Genomic DNA, 19,452 nt, shown 5'->3' with positions numbered 1-19,452 from the left:
GAATTACGTTGTTGCAATTTCAATTTTTGATGCAAGGATATTTGCTTCCATTTGGTTTTAATTTTAATGCAAGGCTCCGTTTCATATATTATCCAAGCACATTGCAAGAAAATCTTTTGAGCATTGTTGAGCATTACAATCCTCCATGTGGACCATGGGATTTTAGCCCCTCATCATCCCTCATTCACACCTATAAATCAGGGGTCTAGTGCTCTTCTAAAGCAAAAAACTTTTCAATTCTCTTGGCTCTCTTCTCTCTCTTATTTCTCGTTCTTCTTCTTTTATCTTCTGGGTTATATTATTACTCTTTAAAGAGTATTTTCTTGCTAGTCTTTGAGATCCTCAGAAAATTTGAAAAGTTCCTATTGTATATTGGGGGGCTGGTGCAACACACCGCGATAAGTCCTTAAGGACAGTGAATATACATGCCTCAGGAAGTGTTCTTTTGTTTGTGATTTATCAGTTATTTACAACAATCTTAAGGACTTATGAATGACAACAACAACTCTACTCTAGAGAATCTAAGCATTTCTAGAACTCAAACTGTCTTTGCGAAACCATTTTCAAATGTATCAAAACTTGAGGTCTTCTCTAGACAACTTTCAACGTTGGCAAGAACGTATGTCTACTCTTTTAAACATGTATGGTGTTGTTACTGCTCTCACATCCTCAAAACCTGACTCCAATACCCCTAAAAAATAAATTGAAGAATGGACTCATGCAAACAAGGTTTGCTAACACACTTTACTTAGTTCCTTGTCTAATGAGTTGTTCATATTTATTGCTCATATAAGGAAGCGAAAGAAATTTGGGATTCTTGTATTCTCAAATATATTGCTAAAGACATCGTTCAACAAACCCCTACCGCTAGGAGATGATTTAAGATAAAGACATCAAGATTCAAATCAACGAATATCACAAGCTACTTGAAGATATCAAAGTAGAGAACATACTTTTTCATGATGAGTTTGTTTCAGAACTTCTAATCGAGAAATTGTCGTCATCCTATACTGACTATAAGCAATAGCTAAAACATAGACATAAACATATGACACTTTAAGAACTCATTAATTCTCAAAATTCTTGTCCAAAGGGATCTAACCTCACCTTTACCTTTACCTTGTGTTTGGATGGAGCATTTCAACAATGCTTAGAAATTGAAATACTTTGCCTTTGAATTGCTTGAAATTAAATTCCATTCATTTTCTAAATAACTTGTTTGGATAAGGGAATTAAAATACCTTATATTTCAATTTCTTGTTGGAAAAAAAATGAATTTATTGTGAGATAAAATTTAATTTTATCAGTATTTATTTTAGGCTTAATTATGTTTTGAGTTCATGATAAATTTGGAAACCCGACGATCAAGAAGGGCCCGACAACATGAACGGGCCTGATCACCCGAACGGGCCCAACGACCCGAACGGGCCTTCCAAACCGTCGGGTCCGTCCAGGTCGTCGGGCCTGTCCGGATAGTTTGCCCCATCTGAGTCGTTGGGCCATTCCGGGTCTTCAGGCCCGTTCGGGTTGTCGGACCCGTCTAGGTCGTCGGGCCTGTCCGGATAGTTTGACCCGTTCGAGTCGTCGGGGCCATCCGTGTCGTCGGAACCGTCTGTGTTGTAGGGCCCGTTTAGATTGTCGGGCTTGACAGTTTGGAAGGGCCCATTCGGGTCGTCAGGCCCGTCCAGGTTGTCAAACCCGTCCGGATTGTTAGGCCCGACAATTTGGAAGAGCTAGTTCGGGTCGTCGGGCCCATCCGGGTCATCATGCCCGTTTGGTTCGTCGGGCCAGTCTGTGTCGTCGGGTTGGTACGGGTCGTCAGGCCCATCCAGGTTGTCAGCCTCGTCCGGATCGTCGGACCCGTATGGATTGTTGGGCCCGTCGGATCATTGGTGTTGTCTGGATAGTTTGCCTCGTCCGAGTCGTCGGGCCATTCCTAGTCTTCGTACCCGTTTGGGTCGTCGGACCCGTCCTAGTTGTCGGATTGTCTATGTCGTCGGATCCGTCCGGGTCGTCGGGCCTGTCTGGATCGTCGAGCCCATTTGGGTCGTCGCACTTGTCTGGATCGTCCAGTCCGTCTAGGTCGTCGGACCCGTCTGGATCATCAATCCCATTCGGGTCGTCAGACCTGTCTGGATTGTCGGTCCTATTTGTGTCATCGGGCCTGCCCTACCAATTTGTGCCATTGGGTTGGCCCGACCTAGCTAGGTCTTTGGGTCGATCAGGGATGCCTAAGTCATTTTGGTCGGGCATGCCTAAGTTGTTCGGGGTCATCGAGTCTGCCCGCACAACTAGGTCGTCCGGCTTACTTGACCCGTGTGGATTGTCAAGTACTCCCGACCTGGTTGGGTCATCAGGCCCGCTTGGCCGTCTTGGTCGTCGAGCCCACCTGACCCGTCTTGGTCGTCAAACCCGCCCGATCCGTCTTGGTTGTCGAACCCGCCCGATCCGTCTTGGTCGTCGAGCCCGCCCGTCCTGTCTGGATCGTCATACCCGTTTCACAACTCTACTAGTGAGTCTAGAATGTGAGGTTGAGTGAGAAAAATTTCAAATTCCACCCATTTTGATGGTATTTGAATTTCTACTAATTTAGCTAATTGAAATCCTTCAAAAAAATGCTTGCATTTGAAATTCTTTTTAATTTCTGTATCCAAACAAAGCATTTCATTACAAAGAAATATAAATTCTTCAAAAAATTGAATTATTTCATTAAAATACTCTATCCAAACACACTCTGAAGAAAAAGAGGAATTGCTTCATATATGGGAAGCCAGGCCTTTATGCAACTTAGTGCATGCGTAGAGCAAGAAACAACAATCCTCCTAGGGCAAATATAGCCCAAGGGGATATTATAGTTGTGGTAGTTTCATAAGTAAATCTAATGACCAATGTGAGCAAGTGGGTAGTAGACTTTAGTGTTACTAGGCACATATGTGCAAACATAAGTGCTTTTACTTCTTACACTAGTGTAGAAAATGGAGAAGAACATGTTTATCTCGGTGATTCTAGGACAACACTTATCCTAGGAAAATGATAGGTTCTTCTAAAACTCATATTTTGGAAGACTCTGGCCTCGAGTGATGTGCTGCATGTGCCCTCTATCAGAGTTAATCAAATCTCTGTAGCACTACTAGAAAAAGTTAGAGTTAAAGTGTCATTCGAATCTGACAAAATTGTAATGACGAAAAATAATGTTTTAATGACAAAAAATAATGATAAAAATAGTGTACTTAATCAAACGTAAGGATGAAGCCTTTGACATGTTTTTAACTTATAAAGCGAAAGTAGAAAATCAATTGAATAAAAATATTAAGGGGATTATATCAGATATAGGTGGTGTAAGTATTTTAGCTTAAACAAAGTTTTTAATGATTTTCATATCCCTTATCGGTTGTAACGTCCTAGCCGAAAATTACTTATTAAAAATAAAACAAAATAAATATAATGAAACAACCTCATTTATTCTCAATAACTTTCCCAAAACACGGGAAAACTAAAACTTCAAAGCATAGCTTCATTAATAAATAAAACTGCAGTGTTTAGTTATTACAAAACCAAACCATCCATAAAAGTGTTACAAAAGAAAATCCATAATAAAAGATAGTAAACAATCCCATAGTGATTCCCACTCCGTCTCTACGCATCTGCATGCTAACATGTAACAAGTTACATGATCATCGCCAAACACACACAGATAGGGTGAGCTCATTTAAATAAACCAACCAAAATATGACAACAAATATAACATCTCAAAATTATAACATGTGTTAGCATTCCCCTTTTTCTTAGCTCCTCAACTTTCCACACTTGCATTAGACGTCTATTATTTCTATACTCTTTAGGTGAGATCAATGATCGATCTTTGCTGCACGAGTGTCTACTCGCCCCTCCGACTACAAACCACAACCTGATAGTCCACACGTGGGAATAACTTTGCCACGGCCTCTCACCACGACACCATGTGGAGTTCCCCAAAATGAACATAAGTCCGTAGTTGTTTCCAGACTACCAAAACTCTATCAGATGCACTGAAGAGGGCAATCATCTGAAACCTCGCCGTACGAGCCACGATCTCACACACTCCACTAGACTTCCTAAACACTAGGCTACAACCTAAAGTGGCCACACGTTACCCCAATACAAGATGCACTTGTAACTGGGCCCCCAACCAAAGCATCACATCATAAACATCACCTAAAGTTGTGTAGAAACTCTTCCTCGCGCACCAACTCTGCACCAAAACCGTCTGGCGCGCATCACACGCTGCTAGGTGGAATCTGGATCCAGACTGCCTGGCAGGCATCTCATACCATCAGGCATCAAGCGCCAAACAGGAGCCTCGTTGTTCCGTCACCGCTTGGTGCACCCATCTCACATCGCCAGGCGCCAAACACCTTCCAGACCTTCTGCTACAACATTCTGCCTGGTGAAACTAACCCTGCCGTCAGGCGCCACGCACGTAAAGTGGTCACTGCCACTGTTTTGGGAATCCCTTCGCTTGGCGGTTCACCCCGCGCTGCTAGGCGCCATACCAGTAGCACAATGCTATTGGTTTTTAGCATATTAAACAGGTCCTGAGGGACCTCAAATCACACATTACACTCAATCATAACACAAATACAATATTTCCTGTTATACTAAGCTGACTCAATCTCAATGCACACATTTTTTTTATCAAGTCAATAAGCCAATTACTCTCATGATACATACCATATTCTCTTTCATGTGCTACTTAAAACATGCTTTATCCCACCCAATGATGCAAGTCTCATAGTACAACAGATAAATACTCAGATATCTCATACCACCTCAATTACTAATATTGCATATCTACTTCAATAACAAACATCCCACTACAACAACCAATATATAAGACAACACCCAAACCATTCATTTCACACCGATTAATCTCATAATTATTTACAAAATAACATACATTCTAGATCACTGTTAATCACATACCATAACTCATTTAAAGACAACCAAAATAATTGCTCCCATGACATCAACAGAGTCCCAAAACCCCATTTTATGTTGTATTGATGAGTCGCCTGGCGGTAGTTTCCGTGCCGCCAGGCAATGTGTAAAAATCTGTGTTCTACCCAAGTTTATCTGCACCAGTCCTGACCTTAATCAATCCCAATTCCATTATCTACCTTCATACCAATATAATTTCAAAGGTACCTATCATACAGAGTTCATACATTATTCATACTAACAACAATTCCATAAAACAGTGCATCGATCATGAACATATTCCATACTTAACTATTTCCAACCACAACATGAACCCAAATCCCTAAATTCATTCACGAGTTTCGTACAGTTTTCCCCTTACCACATATTTCAGTTCATAATCCATCATTACAATTATTACAGTACAATAGAAATCCAATCTAAATATCATCACACCACTAACATACCAAAAAAAATCAGAGAAAACTGGCAACACAGTATGTGCTGCCTGGCAGGTCACCCTCTACCGTCAAGCAGTTTATAAAGAAAACCCATAATTTGGGTTCTGGAGCATGTGTTGCCTGGTAGTTCTCCCCGACGCCTCCAGGCGGTTTCTGGAATTTCTAGAACACGACGAATTTCAAAATGAAAACAGAGACATATGCATTACATCAATCATATTATTCACTCGAGCATATAATTGACATACAAAACATAGAATAGAATCCCCCTAACCTTGATTCCTAGCTTTAAGATTTATAATTCTAGAGCTTTCCTTTGACCAAGAGTGACTTGCTTCCGCAACAACCCTCCACCACTCTAATTGTGATTCTTATGTTCTCCAAAACACTTCAAATTGTTCCTTAATTATCCATAATTGGGCCAAAAAGAAAAATGCCATTATGATTGTGTTAATGGGTATTCAAGATACATTATGGTCTGCTTTCTTGCTCCTCCCTTGGCTGTTCCTTTGGCCAACTAGGGTTTCTAAGCCTTTTCACATTCATGCCAAAAATAACATTAGCAAAAAGAACTTAATTTGGCTCTACCATGGTTTGAACCTATGACTATTCAATTACAATCCAAGTGCACAAACAATTCAACCAATCATGTTTCGTGATTACTAATATAATTTTATGATTATGTTACCACTCCACATTACCAAGCATATTATCAAAAATAATAATAAATCAAACAATAATTGGCATACATAGGACTTGAACCCAAGTCCTTTCACACAATCAAAGTACTCTCAACCACTTGAGCTAGTACTTTTCCACATCATGAAGGTTAGCATTAATGGCCCTAAAGGCTTCCACTACCCGCATTTAGTTAAATTCTTATTTATTTAATTATTTAAAATTAACGGGTCTTACATCGGTGGTGTATGATTTGCAACATACATTTGATGAAATCACTTATAGAAGTGTCAAGTGTGGCTGCTTTATGAGATCTTGGCATGATCTCTAGAGCACTCATGAATACTAGGCACACACAAGGCCTAACAAACACAACGCAATGATAACAATAAGGATTATACGACTATATTGTGATTGATAAATCACTAACACATCAATTGTCTTTGGTTCATATAACTTACTATACCAACTACATTGTGTGTTAAGTTTCTTAGTCTAGGACTGATTCATATAATTTGCGATACCAGCTCCGATGAATTACATCTTATATGAGACCCATGATTTTCTCCTTTCAATCTTTCTTTTCTTATTCTTTTCAATATGTGGTGGATTTTTATAAAATAAGCATTTTATATTACAAAAGATTAGAATGTTGTTGAAGCCATGAATTACGTTGTTGTAGTTTCGGTTTTTTATGCAAGGATCTTTGCTTCTGTTTGGTTTTAATTTTAATGCAAGGCTTCCATTTAATGTATTATTATCCAAGCACATTGCAAGAAAATCTTTTGATCGTTGCGTTACAATTCTCCACGCAGTCCATGTGATTTCAACCCATCACCATCCCTCATTCACACCAATAAATAAGTGGTTTAGTGCACTCCTAAAATACACAACTTTTCAATTCTCTTGGCTCTCTTCTCTTTCCTATTTCTCATTCTTCTTCTCTTGTTAGTTCGGGTTATATTATTGCTCTTTAAAGAGTATTTTCTTGAAAGTTTTTGTTGTATCCTAGGACTTGCGCAACACACCGCAAATAAGTTTTTAAGGGCAGTAAATATACACACCTTAGGAAGTGCTCTTTTGTTCGTGATTTGTCAGGTATTTGATACAATATCTAATTCATGCATCTATATGACCTCGTCTAACACTTTCTGCTTTAACTTCTTAATTATTTTTATTGCTCTTATAACTTAAGATTTGCATAGTTCATTTTGTTTAAAGGAAATTGATAAGCTGCAACATTTGAAATATTTCTCGTTAAATCTGAATTAAAGAATTTCATAAAAGAAATTATATCTTGAAGTTAAAATCATTATAAAATGTCAAACAAACATTTTATCTATGTATAGAAATATTTTATAAATGACTAACAATATTTTGATTATATGTTTAATCATACGTTTGATTTATTTTGACTATATATTTGATTTATCTTAATTATATTTTGATTACATATGATTATATTTGATATTACTTCTAATGAGATATTACATAATATGTTTCCTAAGTTTCCTTTACGAGAGAATTTGTGAATGTTGGAGAAGATAATGTTAGAATTAATTGACGAATTAATTCTATTAGTGACTCATTTGAAATATTATGATGGGCCCAATTGTGATTTAATAAAATATAAAAACTTATTGGTTATTATTATGGGAAGTGATAATAAAATAAAATAAAGATAAAGATAAAATAAAAACCAACTTGATGGACGTTGGTTTATAAAAGGAATAGGGGTTCTGTCTTTGGCCATAAGGTTCTTTTCACGGTAACCCATCGAGAACGTGTGAGAAGAGAAAGAAAGGCAAAGAGATAGATTGGGAAACGATGGTTGAAGAGCACACAAGATTATAATTGAAGAACACATATTCACAGGATCTCTCATGGATCAAGGTTAGTGCTCTATTATGATTTATCGTGTGAGAATTATAAATCTTAAAGATCCTTAATTAGTTTTACATGTGGTATCAGAGCAAGGTTGTAGGATTTATGATTCTCCTATTATGTGATGTTTCTCTCTTATGATGTTTTCCCCAATATTATAAACCCTAATTAAAGATTTAGGGGTTTTAATTGTTTTATGCTGCGTTGATGTAAATTATAACCGTTTCTCTTTTGATTGGATCAAGTCGCGTGTTAAGACATTGTCACTGTTTGTGGTGAAAGCTTTTCTGTTATGTGCGTAATTGAATTTGGCAAAGAGTTTCATCTTTTTCCATGATATTTGAATAGTGCATGCGTGAAGTGACATGATCTGGTTTTTATGTGAGTGCGTCATTTTTTATTTTGGAATCACATATAATTAATGGAGTGATGTGAACCATTACGTGAATATTAATGTCATTGATATATAAACTGATGCAGCATGAATTGTGTGTTATGATTGCAATAAATGATATTATTAATTGAATGAAAATCATTCTCAACCGACGCACGAATGTGAATGGGTTGTGTTTGTTTCTTTTTTTTTCAAAATCGAATAATTGATGTTTATTAGGATTTTTTATTGGTTTACGTCACCAATAAATTAATATTAATTATTTTATTTATATAAATAATTAATAATTTTATTTTAATTTGCAATAATATTTATGTTTGTTATTGTTAAATTAAAATTAATGAAGATGCTATATAAAGTTTATAGCAATTAAATGTGTATTTATTTATTTGAAATTAAGTATGATAAATTTTGTTAGTCATCAAAGTGGCCAAAATTTTAAAGTTTATATGATTTCAAATTATTAATGTTTTTATTTTAATTACCCATAGTATGGATGCTAAATTATGAATAATTAAATTTATGGGTTAATTAAAATTCATTAATTATAAGGCATTTAAGGATCGCCTAAAGGTTGATTAATTGTTCTCATAATTAATGAACATGATTGTAGATAATTTTGTATGCGTCACTAGTTTTATTTATATACCCAAAGGTAGTAGGTGATTCTAGTTGATGCATATTTTAATTATCAATAATGTTATAATGTGATTAACATCATTATGTTTATGTTTGTGTATTGGTGGATCTCCCAAAGGAAAACATTAGTATGCATAGAATGATTATTTATATCTAAATCTGTTTTTACGTTTAGTTTTATGACTCAAAGCATTAATGTTAGGCATGTGTTAATTGCAGTCTCTGTTCCGGTATCTTTACACGCGCATGCTTCATTTGTTCCAGTCTTTAATGGGTTGAATTTCCCTGACTGGAGTGAGCAAGTCCAATTTCACTTAGGTGTGTTAGATCTTGATCTAGCTCTTCTAGTTGAAAAGCCTGCTGCTATCACGGATGCTAGTAGCAATGAAGAGAAAGCCCATTACAAAGCTTGGGCAAGATCAAACAAACTTAGCTTAATGTTTATGAGAATGAGCATAGCAAGCAATATAAAGTCAGCTCTTCCCAAAACTGATGACACAAAAGAATTTATGAAATTTGTGGAAGAGCGCTCCCAAACTGCTGATAAGTCTCTCGCTGGGACACTGATGAGTACGTTGACCACTATGAAGTTTGACGGTTCGCGTACCATGCATGAGCATGTGATCGAGATGACAAATATCGCAGCAAGACTTAAGTCTTTAGGAATGGCAGTGGATGAAGGTTTTCTCGTGCAGTTCATTCTGAACTCATTACCGTCTGAGTATGGTTCGTTCCAGATGAACTACAACACCATGAAAGACAAGTGGAATGTGCATGAATTGCACAATATGCTAGTTCAGGAGGAGACCCGACTGAAGAACTTAGGAAGCCACTCTATTCAATATGTGAAGAATCAAGGAGCTGTTGGAAAGAAAGTTGCTAAGAAACATGGAAAGGGTAAAGGACCACTGAAGATTGACGAGTCCTCAACCAAAATCCAGAAGAAAAATGACAAATGTCATTTCTGCGGGAAGTCTGGACATTTCCAGAAGGACTGCATAAAGCGTAAGGCTTGGTTCGAAAAGAAAGGTGAGCATAATGCTTACGTATGTTTTGAATCAAACTTAACTGAAGTTCTCCATAATACGTGGTGGATTGATTCTGGATGTACGACTCATGTTTCTAATGTGATGCAGGGATTTCTTACAACCCGAACCATAAACCCAAATGAGAAGTTTGTCTTCATGGGCAATAAAGAGAAAGTTCCAGTAGAAGCGGTCGGGACTTATCGTCTAATCCTCGACACTGGATATCACTTAGACCTTATGGATACTTTTTATGTATCTAGTATCACTAGGAATTTAATTTCTTTGTCTAAGCTTGATATTGTTGGATATTCTTTTAAGTTTGGAAATGGTTGTTTCAGTTTGTTTAAGCGTACTTTTATGATTGGATCTGATACACTTTATGATGGTTTATATAAATTGAATTTGGATAATTTATATGCTGAAACTCTTATGACTTTGCATCACAATGTTGGCACTAAACGTAGTTTAGTGGATGAACGATCTGCTTACTTGTGGCATAAACGTTTGGGACATATTTCCAAAGAAAGGATGCAAAGATTAGTAAAGAATGAAATCCTTCCGGATTTATATGAATGTGTGTGTGGATTGTATTAAAGGCAAACAAACTAAACACACAAAGAAAGGAGCCACGAGAAGCACTCAGCTTCTTGAAATCATACACACCGATATATGTGGTCCATTTGATGTAAATTCTTTCAATAAAGAGAAGAACTTCATCACCTTTATTGATGATTTTTCGCGTTATGTCTATCTACTGTATGAGAAATCTCAGTCAATAAATGCCTTGGAAGTTTATATAAATGAAGTGGAAAGGCAATTAGACAAAAAGGTGAAAATCGTAAGGTCTGATAGAGGTGGTGAATATTATGGAAGATATGATGAAAGTGGACAACACCCTGGTCCGTTCGCTAAGTTCCTTGAGAAACGTGGTATTTGTGCTCAATACACAATGCCAGGCACACCACAACAAAATGGTGTATCAGAAAGGCGTAATCGAACCTTAATGGATATGGTTAGGAGTATGTTAAGTAATTCATGTTTACCTGTATCATTGTGGATGTATGCTTTAAAGACTGCCATGTATTTGTTGAACAAGGTTCCTAGTAAAGCTGTTCAAAAGACTCCTTTTGAGTTATGGACGAATAGGAAACCCAGTTTGAGACACCTGCATGTTTGGGGTTGTCAGGCAAAAGTAAGAATATACAATTCGCAAGAAAAGAAACTGGATGAAAGAACAATCAGTGGATTTTTCATTGGTTATCCAGAAAAATCAAAGGGGTATATGTTTTACTATCCTACCCATAGTACAAGAATCGTTGAAATTGGAAATGCTCGGTTCATTGAAAATGGTGAAACCAGTGGGAGTGAAGCTTCACGAAATGTGGAGATTAAGGAAGTTAGAGTACAAGTTCCTATAACTAGTATTTCTTTATCAAGAGTTATTGTTCCACATGTTGTAGAAACTCACAACAATCAAGAAGAACAACAAATTAATGATCCCGAGGTTAATAATGAATCGATAGTAGAACAATCATAAGAAATAGTATTAAAAAGATCTCACAGAGATAGAAAGTCTGCTATTTCGAATGATTATGTGGTTTATCTACAAGAGTCAGAAAATGACTTAAGCATTGATAATGATCCAATTTCTTTTTCAGAAGCCATTAATGGTGATAATTCTGATAAGTGGTTAGATGCCATGAAAGATGAGCTTAAATCAATGGCACATAATGACGTATGGGACCTTGTGGAATTGCTAGAAGGATGCAAGAGAGTTGGGTGTAAATGGGTCTTTAAGACTAAGCGTGACTCTCAAGACAATATTGAATGTTACAAGGCCCGTCTTGTTGCCAAAGGTTTTACTCAGAAGGATGACATTGACTATAAGGAAACATTTTCGCCTGTTTCTAAGAAAGATTCTTTTAGAATTATCATGGCATTAGTAGCTCATTATGATCTTGAGTTGCATCAAATGGATATTAAAACTGTTTTTCTGAATGAGGATTTAGAAGAGGATGTCTATATGGACCAACCGGTGGGGTTCGCTGAAGAAGGAAAGGAGCACATGGTGTGTAAACTTAAAAGATCGATATATGGACTTAAACAAGCTTCTCGGCAATGGTATCTTAAGTTCAATGATACTATTGTGTCCTTTGGATTTAAGGAAAACACCGTTGATCGGTGTATATATCTGAAGGTCAATGGGAGTAAGTTTATATCTCTGATTCTGTATGTTGATGATATCTTGCTTGCGACTAATGATCTTAGTCTATTAAGTGAGACTAAGAGGTTTCTCTCTAATAACTTTGAATTGAAAGATATGGGTGAGGCATACTATGTGATAGGAATAGAAATATTCCGTGACAGATCACAAGGATTGTTAGGTTTGTGTCAGAATGCATATATTAATAAAGTTTTAGAGAGATTCAGAATGGATAAATGTTCAGCATCTCCTGTTCCAATACAGAAAGGAGACAAGTTTAGTCTCATGCAATGTCCAAAGAATGATTTGGAACGGAAACAAATGGAAAATATCCCTTATGCATCTGTTGTTGGGAGTTTGATGTATGCTCAAACCTGTACGAGGCCAGATATTAGCTTTGCAGTTGGTATGCTTGGTAGATACCAAAGTAATCCAGGTCTGGAGCATTGGAAAGCTGCAAAGAAAGTTTTAAGATACTTACAAGGAACACAAAATCACATGCTTACTTATAGAAAATCTGATCACCTTGAGATGATAGGTTATACAGATTCAGACTTTGCCGGCTGTGTAGATACAAGAAAGTCTACATTTGATTATGTGTATCTTTTAGCCGGAGGAGCGATTTCATGGAAAAGTGCGAAGCAGTCTGTCATTGCTGCATCCACCATGGAAGTTGAATTTGTGGCATGCTTTGAGGCCACAGTTCAGGCTAATTGGTTGCGGAACTTTATTTCAGGACTTGGAGTAGTCGACAGTATTTCCAAGCCGCTAAAAATTTATTGTGATAATTCTGCAGCAGTCTTCTTTTCTAAAAACGACAAGTATTCTAAAGGTGCTAAACATATGGAGTTGAAATAATTTGCCGTTAAAGAAGAAGTTCAGAAACGTAAAGTGTCAATAGAACATATTAGCACAGATCTTATGAGTGCTGACCCTTTAACAAAAGGGTTACCACCCAAATTGTATGCTGGTCATGTAAAGAATATGGGCATTATGTCTACTAGTGAATGTTGAATGTTAATGTTTTTAATGTTTATATGACACTCTGAGCTCCCTAATGTATAAATTTCTGAAATTTGTGTTTTCTTCTTTATGTTTATGCATGCAAATTATGATGAAGAAAACAAATTATGTTATATTATTGCTTTGTAAAATGACATTACGCTTGAACCCATTATGGACTTCTCGTTTTTAAGGTCATATTAAGGAGAAAGGGATGATATAGTAGTACATGGAAGGGATCATGTCGATCAAATGATGTGTGACTGCTAACTCTTATTATTTATGTATCTTTAATTATGAATAATGATGGAACCAATTTATGCAAAGTCTTTTATTGCGCATTATGTTTATGTATTAAATCACATAATGTTATGACATCATATGAGTCAAGTGGGAGAATGTTAGAATTAATTGACGAATTAATTCTATTAGTGACTCATTTGAAATATTATGATGGGCCCAATTGTGATTTAATAAAATATAAAGACTTATTGGTTATTATAATGGGAAGTGATAATAAAATAAAATAAAGATAAAGATAAAATAAAAACCAACTTGATGGACGTTGGTTTATAAAAGGAATAGGGGTTCTGTCTCTGGCCATAAGGTTCTTTTCACGGTAATCCATCAAGAACGTGTGAGAAGAGAAAGAAAGGCAAAGAGATAGATTGGGAAACGGTGGTTGAAGAGCACACAAGATTATAATTGAAGAACGCATATTCACAAGATCTCCCATGGATCAAGGTTAGTGTTCTATTATGATTTATCGTGTGAGAATTATAAATCTTAAAGATCCTTAATTAGTTTTACAGATAACACTAATACTTTCTATATCAAATACAATATGATTCTGAGATAAATATGTTCAAAAACTTCAACAAAGAATATGTTTCTATACTAAGTGCTCTTTGATTTCAAGAAGGAAGTAATAGATTAAAATTTAAAAGAATATATCTCAGCTTCAACAAATGATATCTTTACCAAAGGATTACAAAGAAGATTATATGAAGACAATATTACAACACTCCTTTTATATGAAGATTTTTATGCATATTAATAGAAAAAACAAAATATTATGTTCTCAACAGTCATATGATTTAAAGACCTCAAATGAAGAAATATAAATATAGAAGTTACAGAGAGAAAGCAATCAAAAGAAGAAATATCATGTATTTTAAGAAATAAAATCCCAAAGGAGAAGATATGATGATTATATTGAAGATCACACATGAATTTTTCCTTTGAAGTGCTGAATATGAATAAGATCATTCAACATAATTGCAATATCAATCATCTTTGTGCTACAATGGTCACCTACACTGATGCAAAAGAAAGAATTCATGCAGAACCATTATGAAGATTACATGGAAAAATATCTTGAAGTTTATATTAAGAGAATGATGAATCAAGGAGATGGATATCCATCATAATTAAGTTATACTATTCAAAGATTACAAACTTTCAAATATTTCGAAGACAGAAAAAGAAGGAAAGAAGGAACAAAAAGCTCTAAAGATATTATCAAAATGTTCCTTTATAAGATAAAGAAGTTTATACAAATAAGAGATTATGAAGATTTAAAAGTAAAGAAACTTAATGGTCATATTCTCAACATGTCTATAAATATAAAGACCAATGTAAAGAAGAGACACATGAGATATATGAATGTGAATATATGAGCAAAATAGTTAAAAGTACAAGAGAAAAAGAGAAAGACATAATTAGCGTATCAAGTGAAATCTAGAAAAAGTCTTGTGTGTGAAAACACAGTGGGTTATGTAACATCCCTAGGAATATTACCTATTTTAATTAAATAAAATTGGAATCACAATAAATACTACATTGAATCATAAACGATTTCCAAAAACGCGGGAAAATTTTAAAATAAAACATAACTGGTACCATACATAATTCGAATGTACCATATCGTTATATACAAATGATATTAAAAATTCAACATCAAAATATTTACATCAAAAACAAAACAGTAGAGTTTCTTTCAAAATCCCAAGTAGCCCATGCTCTCCGTCTCTAAGCTGCTCTTGGCTCACCTATCACATCATCTACTCCCGGATAACAAATTATCCGATCATCGCCATACACACACAGATAGGGTGAGCTATGCACAAAAACAATGTAAACAGATATATGAATTAAATATGTTTTCCCCAATCCCAAAATTACATAATTAAAATCCTCATACTTTTCAAATCCCCCAATCATGACCCATAGTCCTTCATGAGTCATATGCATGAACTAGGTCTTGGGACTTCCCTGTGCTCCTACGAAACTAACTCATTCGTGGTCCAACCCTATGAGCCTATCCCGCTCATAATCCTGCCCTACAGACTCCTCGCCTGTAGTATAAACATCCAAGTCTCCTACTTGGACCCTGGCACGCACGCAATCACCATACTATGGACTCCTCGCCCAATAGTAGCAGACGGGAACATCACAGTTCCTTGCCCATCGTGCGCCCGACACATGCAATCACCATACTAAGGACTCCTCGCCCATTAGTAGCCGACGGAAACTCAACCAGTTCCATGCCCATTATGTGTCAAACCATCGAGCACATCCCAGACCCCTATTGGACTTAGTCCTTCAAGCCCAAACATCACACAACATGCATATACAATCTAAACTTAGTATACCCAGTCAAGACACAATCACAAGCACATAAAAAATTAGTATATCGCATAAACTCGCTTAAGCTAGGACCCCTCGCCCAAGCTAGACCCTCAGTCTCGCTTAGGCTAGTCCACCCACCTTGGGCGAGCTTAAAACAACCACAATCTCACGTTATCTCGCTTAGGCGAGATTCCCTCGCCTGGGCGAATCAAGTATTCGCCCAAAATCACACCCAAACCTTGCCTAGACGAGTATGCGACCAACACAAAAGAATACCCTTCGAGGACTCGCTTAGGCGAGCCACTCTCGCCTAGGCGAAAGGGTCCATCGCCCAAAACTCAAAACCCTCTCGCCTGGGCGAGATATCGCACTCAAAACTACTAGGTTTCCTCGCGACCTCGCTTAGGCGAGTGCCTCTCGCCTGGGCGAGAACCCATGTCGCTCAACCCCTTTTCCCATTGCCTAGACGAGAAATACAAACCAAAACCCAAAGTGAGCCTCTACAACTCTCGCTTAGGCGAGATGGACCCGCTTGGGCGAGAATTGCAGAATTTCGAACCTGATCACGCACACACATCGCCCGCACAATACCAATACACCAACCAATCGTTACCAGCATAATGTAATAGCCAAATCACATTAGAAACAAGTTTCACAACTGAATTATCATTCCACCTGAATATTAAACTCGTTACTTTTTCAAAGTAACCAATCAAAACCCCAAAATCCATCTTCCACTAATGTGAAATCCAAAAAAAAAAAAATGACAACAGCACCAAGATTACCCAATTCCCAATTACAACCACATGTGATACCCCTATAATCATACCACATACACAACCCAACCGCACAACGCAGAAACACAAAACCATATAAAAATACATACAAATTCAGCACCCCTAACCTGGAATGTGTGATCAAAATTGTGCAGATAGGATCCCTTGATTCAAAAATCTCCTCTTGCCCACCCAAACTCAATTCACCTTCTCAAACATGTGCTCCTCTCTACACCAGTTCAACACACTGCCAAAACCCTTCCCTTTGCCTAACTTTTGGCTTTTATAGGTGCCTTTAAGATGGGTTTTAAAAATAAAACGAATTTGGGCTTAGGGTGGGTTTTAATTCCTCTTAATGTTACTTATTTGATAGTTTTCTAACCCTCTTGACTGCCCCATTCTGCTAGATTCTCTACATTTCCACATTCACTCCAAACTAAGTTTAATAAAAATAAAGGTTAAGTTCTATCTACCAAGGTTTGAACCCATGACCTTCCACTCATGAGGCCAAAGCACAACCATTATGCCAATTCACATTTGGTGATATACACAATCAACATAAGTTTACAATACCAATCACATACTCATACATATTCTTAAAAATCAATAACAAAACAACCACACATAATTGGCATACTTAGGACTTGAACCCAAGTCCTCTTACATAACCAAAATACTCTCAACCATTTGAGCTAGTACTTTTCCACATCACATTAAACAAAAATTAATGCCATAAAGGTGCGTTCTACCCGCATTTATTAATTAATTAATTAATTTTCTCGGGTCTTACAGGTTATGAGCTTAATCATTGTAATATCCTTCATATTGTGAAGTATACCATATGAACATAATGTACTCTCTATATTTAAGAGTGATTCTCATTATATATTTGAGAGTTTTGTATCTTAGAGGGAGATTAAGAAGGCGATACCAGGAAAGGTTAAACTTGTGTCTAGAGAGATTTTTCTGGAGAGGTTGATACTCGTGTTGTTTGGAGTGGGTTATGAGCTTAGTCATTGTAATATCCTTCACATGGTGAAGTATACTATGTCAACATAATTGTACTCTCTATATTTGAGAGTGATTCTCATTATATCTTTGGCAGTTTTTTACCTTAGAGGGAGATTAAAAGGGTGATACCTGAGAAGGTTAAACTTGAGTTTAGAGAGAATGTACCAAGAAAGCTTGATACTCGTGTTGTTTGGAGAAACTATATACGTGATACCTGGAAAGGTTAAACTTGTTTTGTAATAATTGATTAGTGAAACTTCTTAAGTGGTGTGCTTACAAGAAATTGGATGTAGTTTGTGTGATTGGGTGAACCAATATAAAGTTTGCACTTGCTTATTCTTTATTTTACTTCATATACCTTTATATTTTATCATCTGTCAAATACATCTTTGTGCGAGAAAATGTCTATAGGCTCTATTCATCCCTCCCTTCTAGAACCTAATTGACGCTATTAGTGGTTAGTGTACTCGATTTGTAAAAGGATTACACAACAAGATGTAAGCATAAACGCAGAATGTGATCCTATTATTGATTTTGACATCTTCATGCACATAATCACACTTTTACGCACATAAACGTACATTCATGTACATAAACATAATATAAATCATAATATTGATTCTAATAATCAATCATAAACTCATAAACAATATCTCATACCCATACTGATAATCATGTTGTAAATAGTAAATGAAAACGTACCTGAATTGGCCATAACGCCATAACGATAATATTAGAGCACTCCTATATACGCAGTAATCTACCTCTTGTAGAGCACCTTGATTTCCCTTTGGTTTTCTCTCTTCATGGGGATAGAGGGAAAGGAACAAGAAAAGTACGTTATGACTCTGTGTGTGCTCTCAGAAGGGGACCACGACCATTTATAAACTGAATTACTTAAGTTTTAGTATTTCTAATTTGGCCCCTCATCAAATTAGAAATTACTAACTGGTCTCTACACAATATTTATTTTCATGATATATGCCTTTAGCCAACTCTTTAATTTAGTCAGATCACTTTATTATTTGGCTTTATAAATAGTGGCCCTAACACATTTAATTATGTATCATATATATGCATGACCCAAAATTACTAACAATCTCTCATTGGTCACAAATATATATGTCTTTACAACCTTATAAATGTGTTAGACTTTATGAGCTCAAAATTGCCATTATATTACTCGAGCATACTCCAAAAGTCCTGTCCATTGATTATACCAGCATGTAGAACCAAACTAGTTTTTCATTGCATCAATCGCAACTAAAACCAACAATGACCACTAATCCTGACACAACCAAATGACATGGATTCATCATGAAATGTGTAGCATGAAAAATTATGTGAAGGTGATCTGTATATACACATCTATTTTCAACTGGTCCAAACTTTAACTTAATGAGATCAATATAAAAACTTAATGTACAAAGTGTAAAATTAAAACCACATATATAAATAACCAAATATGTCTGAAAGTTTAATGTATGCATACAAGAAACATAGAACATAAAACATATAAAAAATGATTATCTCCCACTAAACCTCAGATTCCTCAAACTGTAAAACACCCATGTGAGCAACATGCTCATGAAAGACCTTGGGTGGAAGTCCTTTAGTTAGAGGATCTGCAATCATGGAGTTTGTCCCTAAATGTTCTATGGAAATCTGTCCACTCTGTACTCTTTCTTTAACAACTAGGAACTTAATGTCGATGTGCTTCGACTTAGTCGAGCTCCTATTGTTGTTGGAATACAATACAGCTGATTTATTGTCACAATATAACTTAAGT

At 36.2% G+C, this 19,452-nt stretch overlaps 1 protein-coding gene across 1 annotated transcript; it reads left to right on the top strand.

Moving 5' to 3' along the window:
• The first annotated feature begins 7,880 nt into the window (after positions 1-7,880).
• On the top strand, positions 7,881-10,226 carry LOC146887613 (uncharacterized). The gene is made up of 3 exons (XM_085670572.1): positions 7,881-7,988; positions 9,232-10,041; positions 10,149-10,226. The coding sequence occupies exons 1-3, from the start codon at positions 7,979-7,981 to the stop codon at positions 10,181-10,183; spliced, it is 855 nt and encodes a 284-aa protein (XP_085526698.1). The 5' UTR covers positions 7,881-7,978; the 3' UTR covers positions 10,184-10,226.
• The last annotated feature ends 9,226 nt before the right edge of the window (positions 10,227-19,452 follow it).

The sequence above is a fragment of the Vigna unguiculata genome, chromosome 3 (genome assembly GCF_037176805.1).
Source record: "Vigna unguiculata cultivar grain cowpea cultivar isolate G323 ecotype 2 chromosome 3, ASM3717680v1, whole genome shotgun sequence".
Taxonomy (NCBI): Eukaryota; Viridiplantae; Streptophyta; class Magnoliopsida; order Fabales; family Fabaceae; genus Vigna; species Vigna unguiculata.
This window is presented reverse-complemented; position numbering and strand designations above follow the sequence as displayed.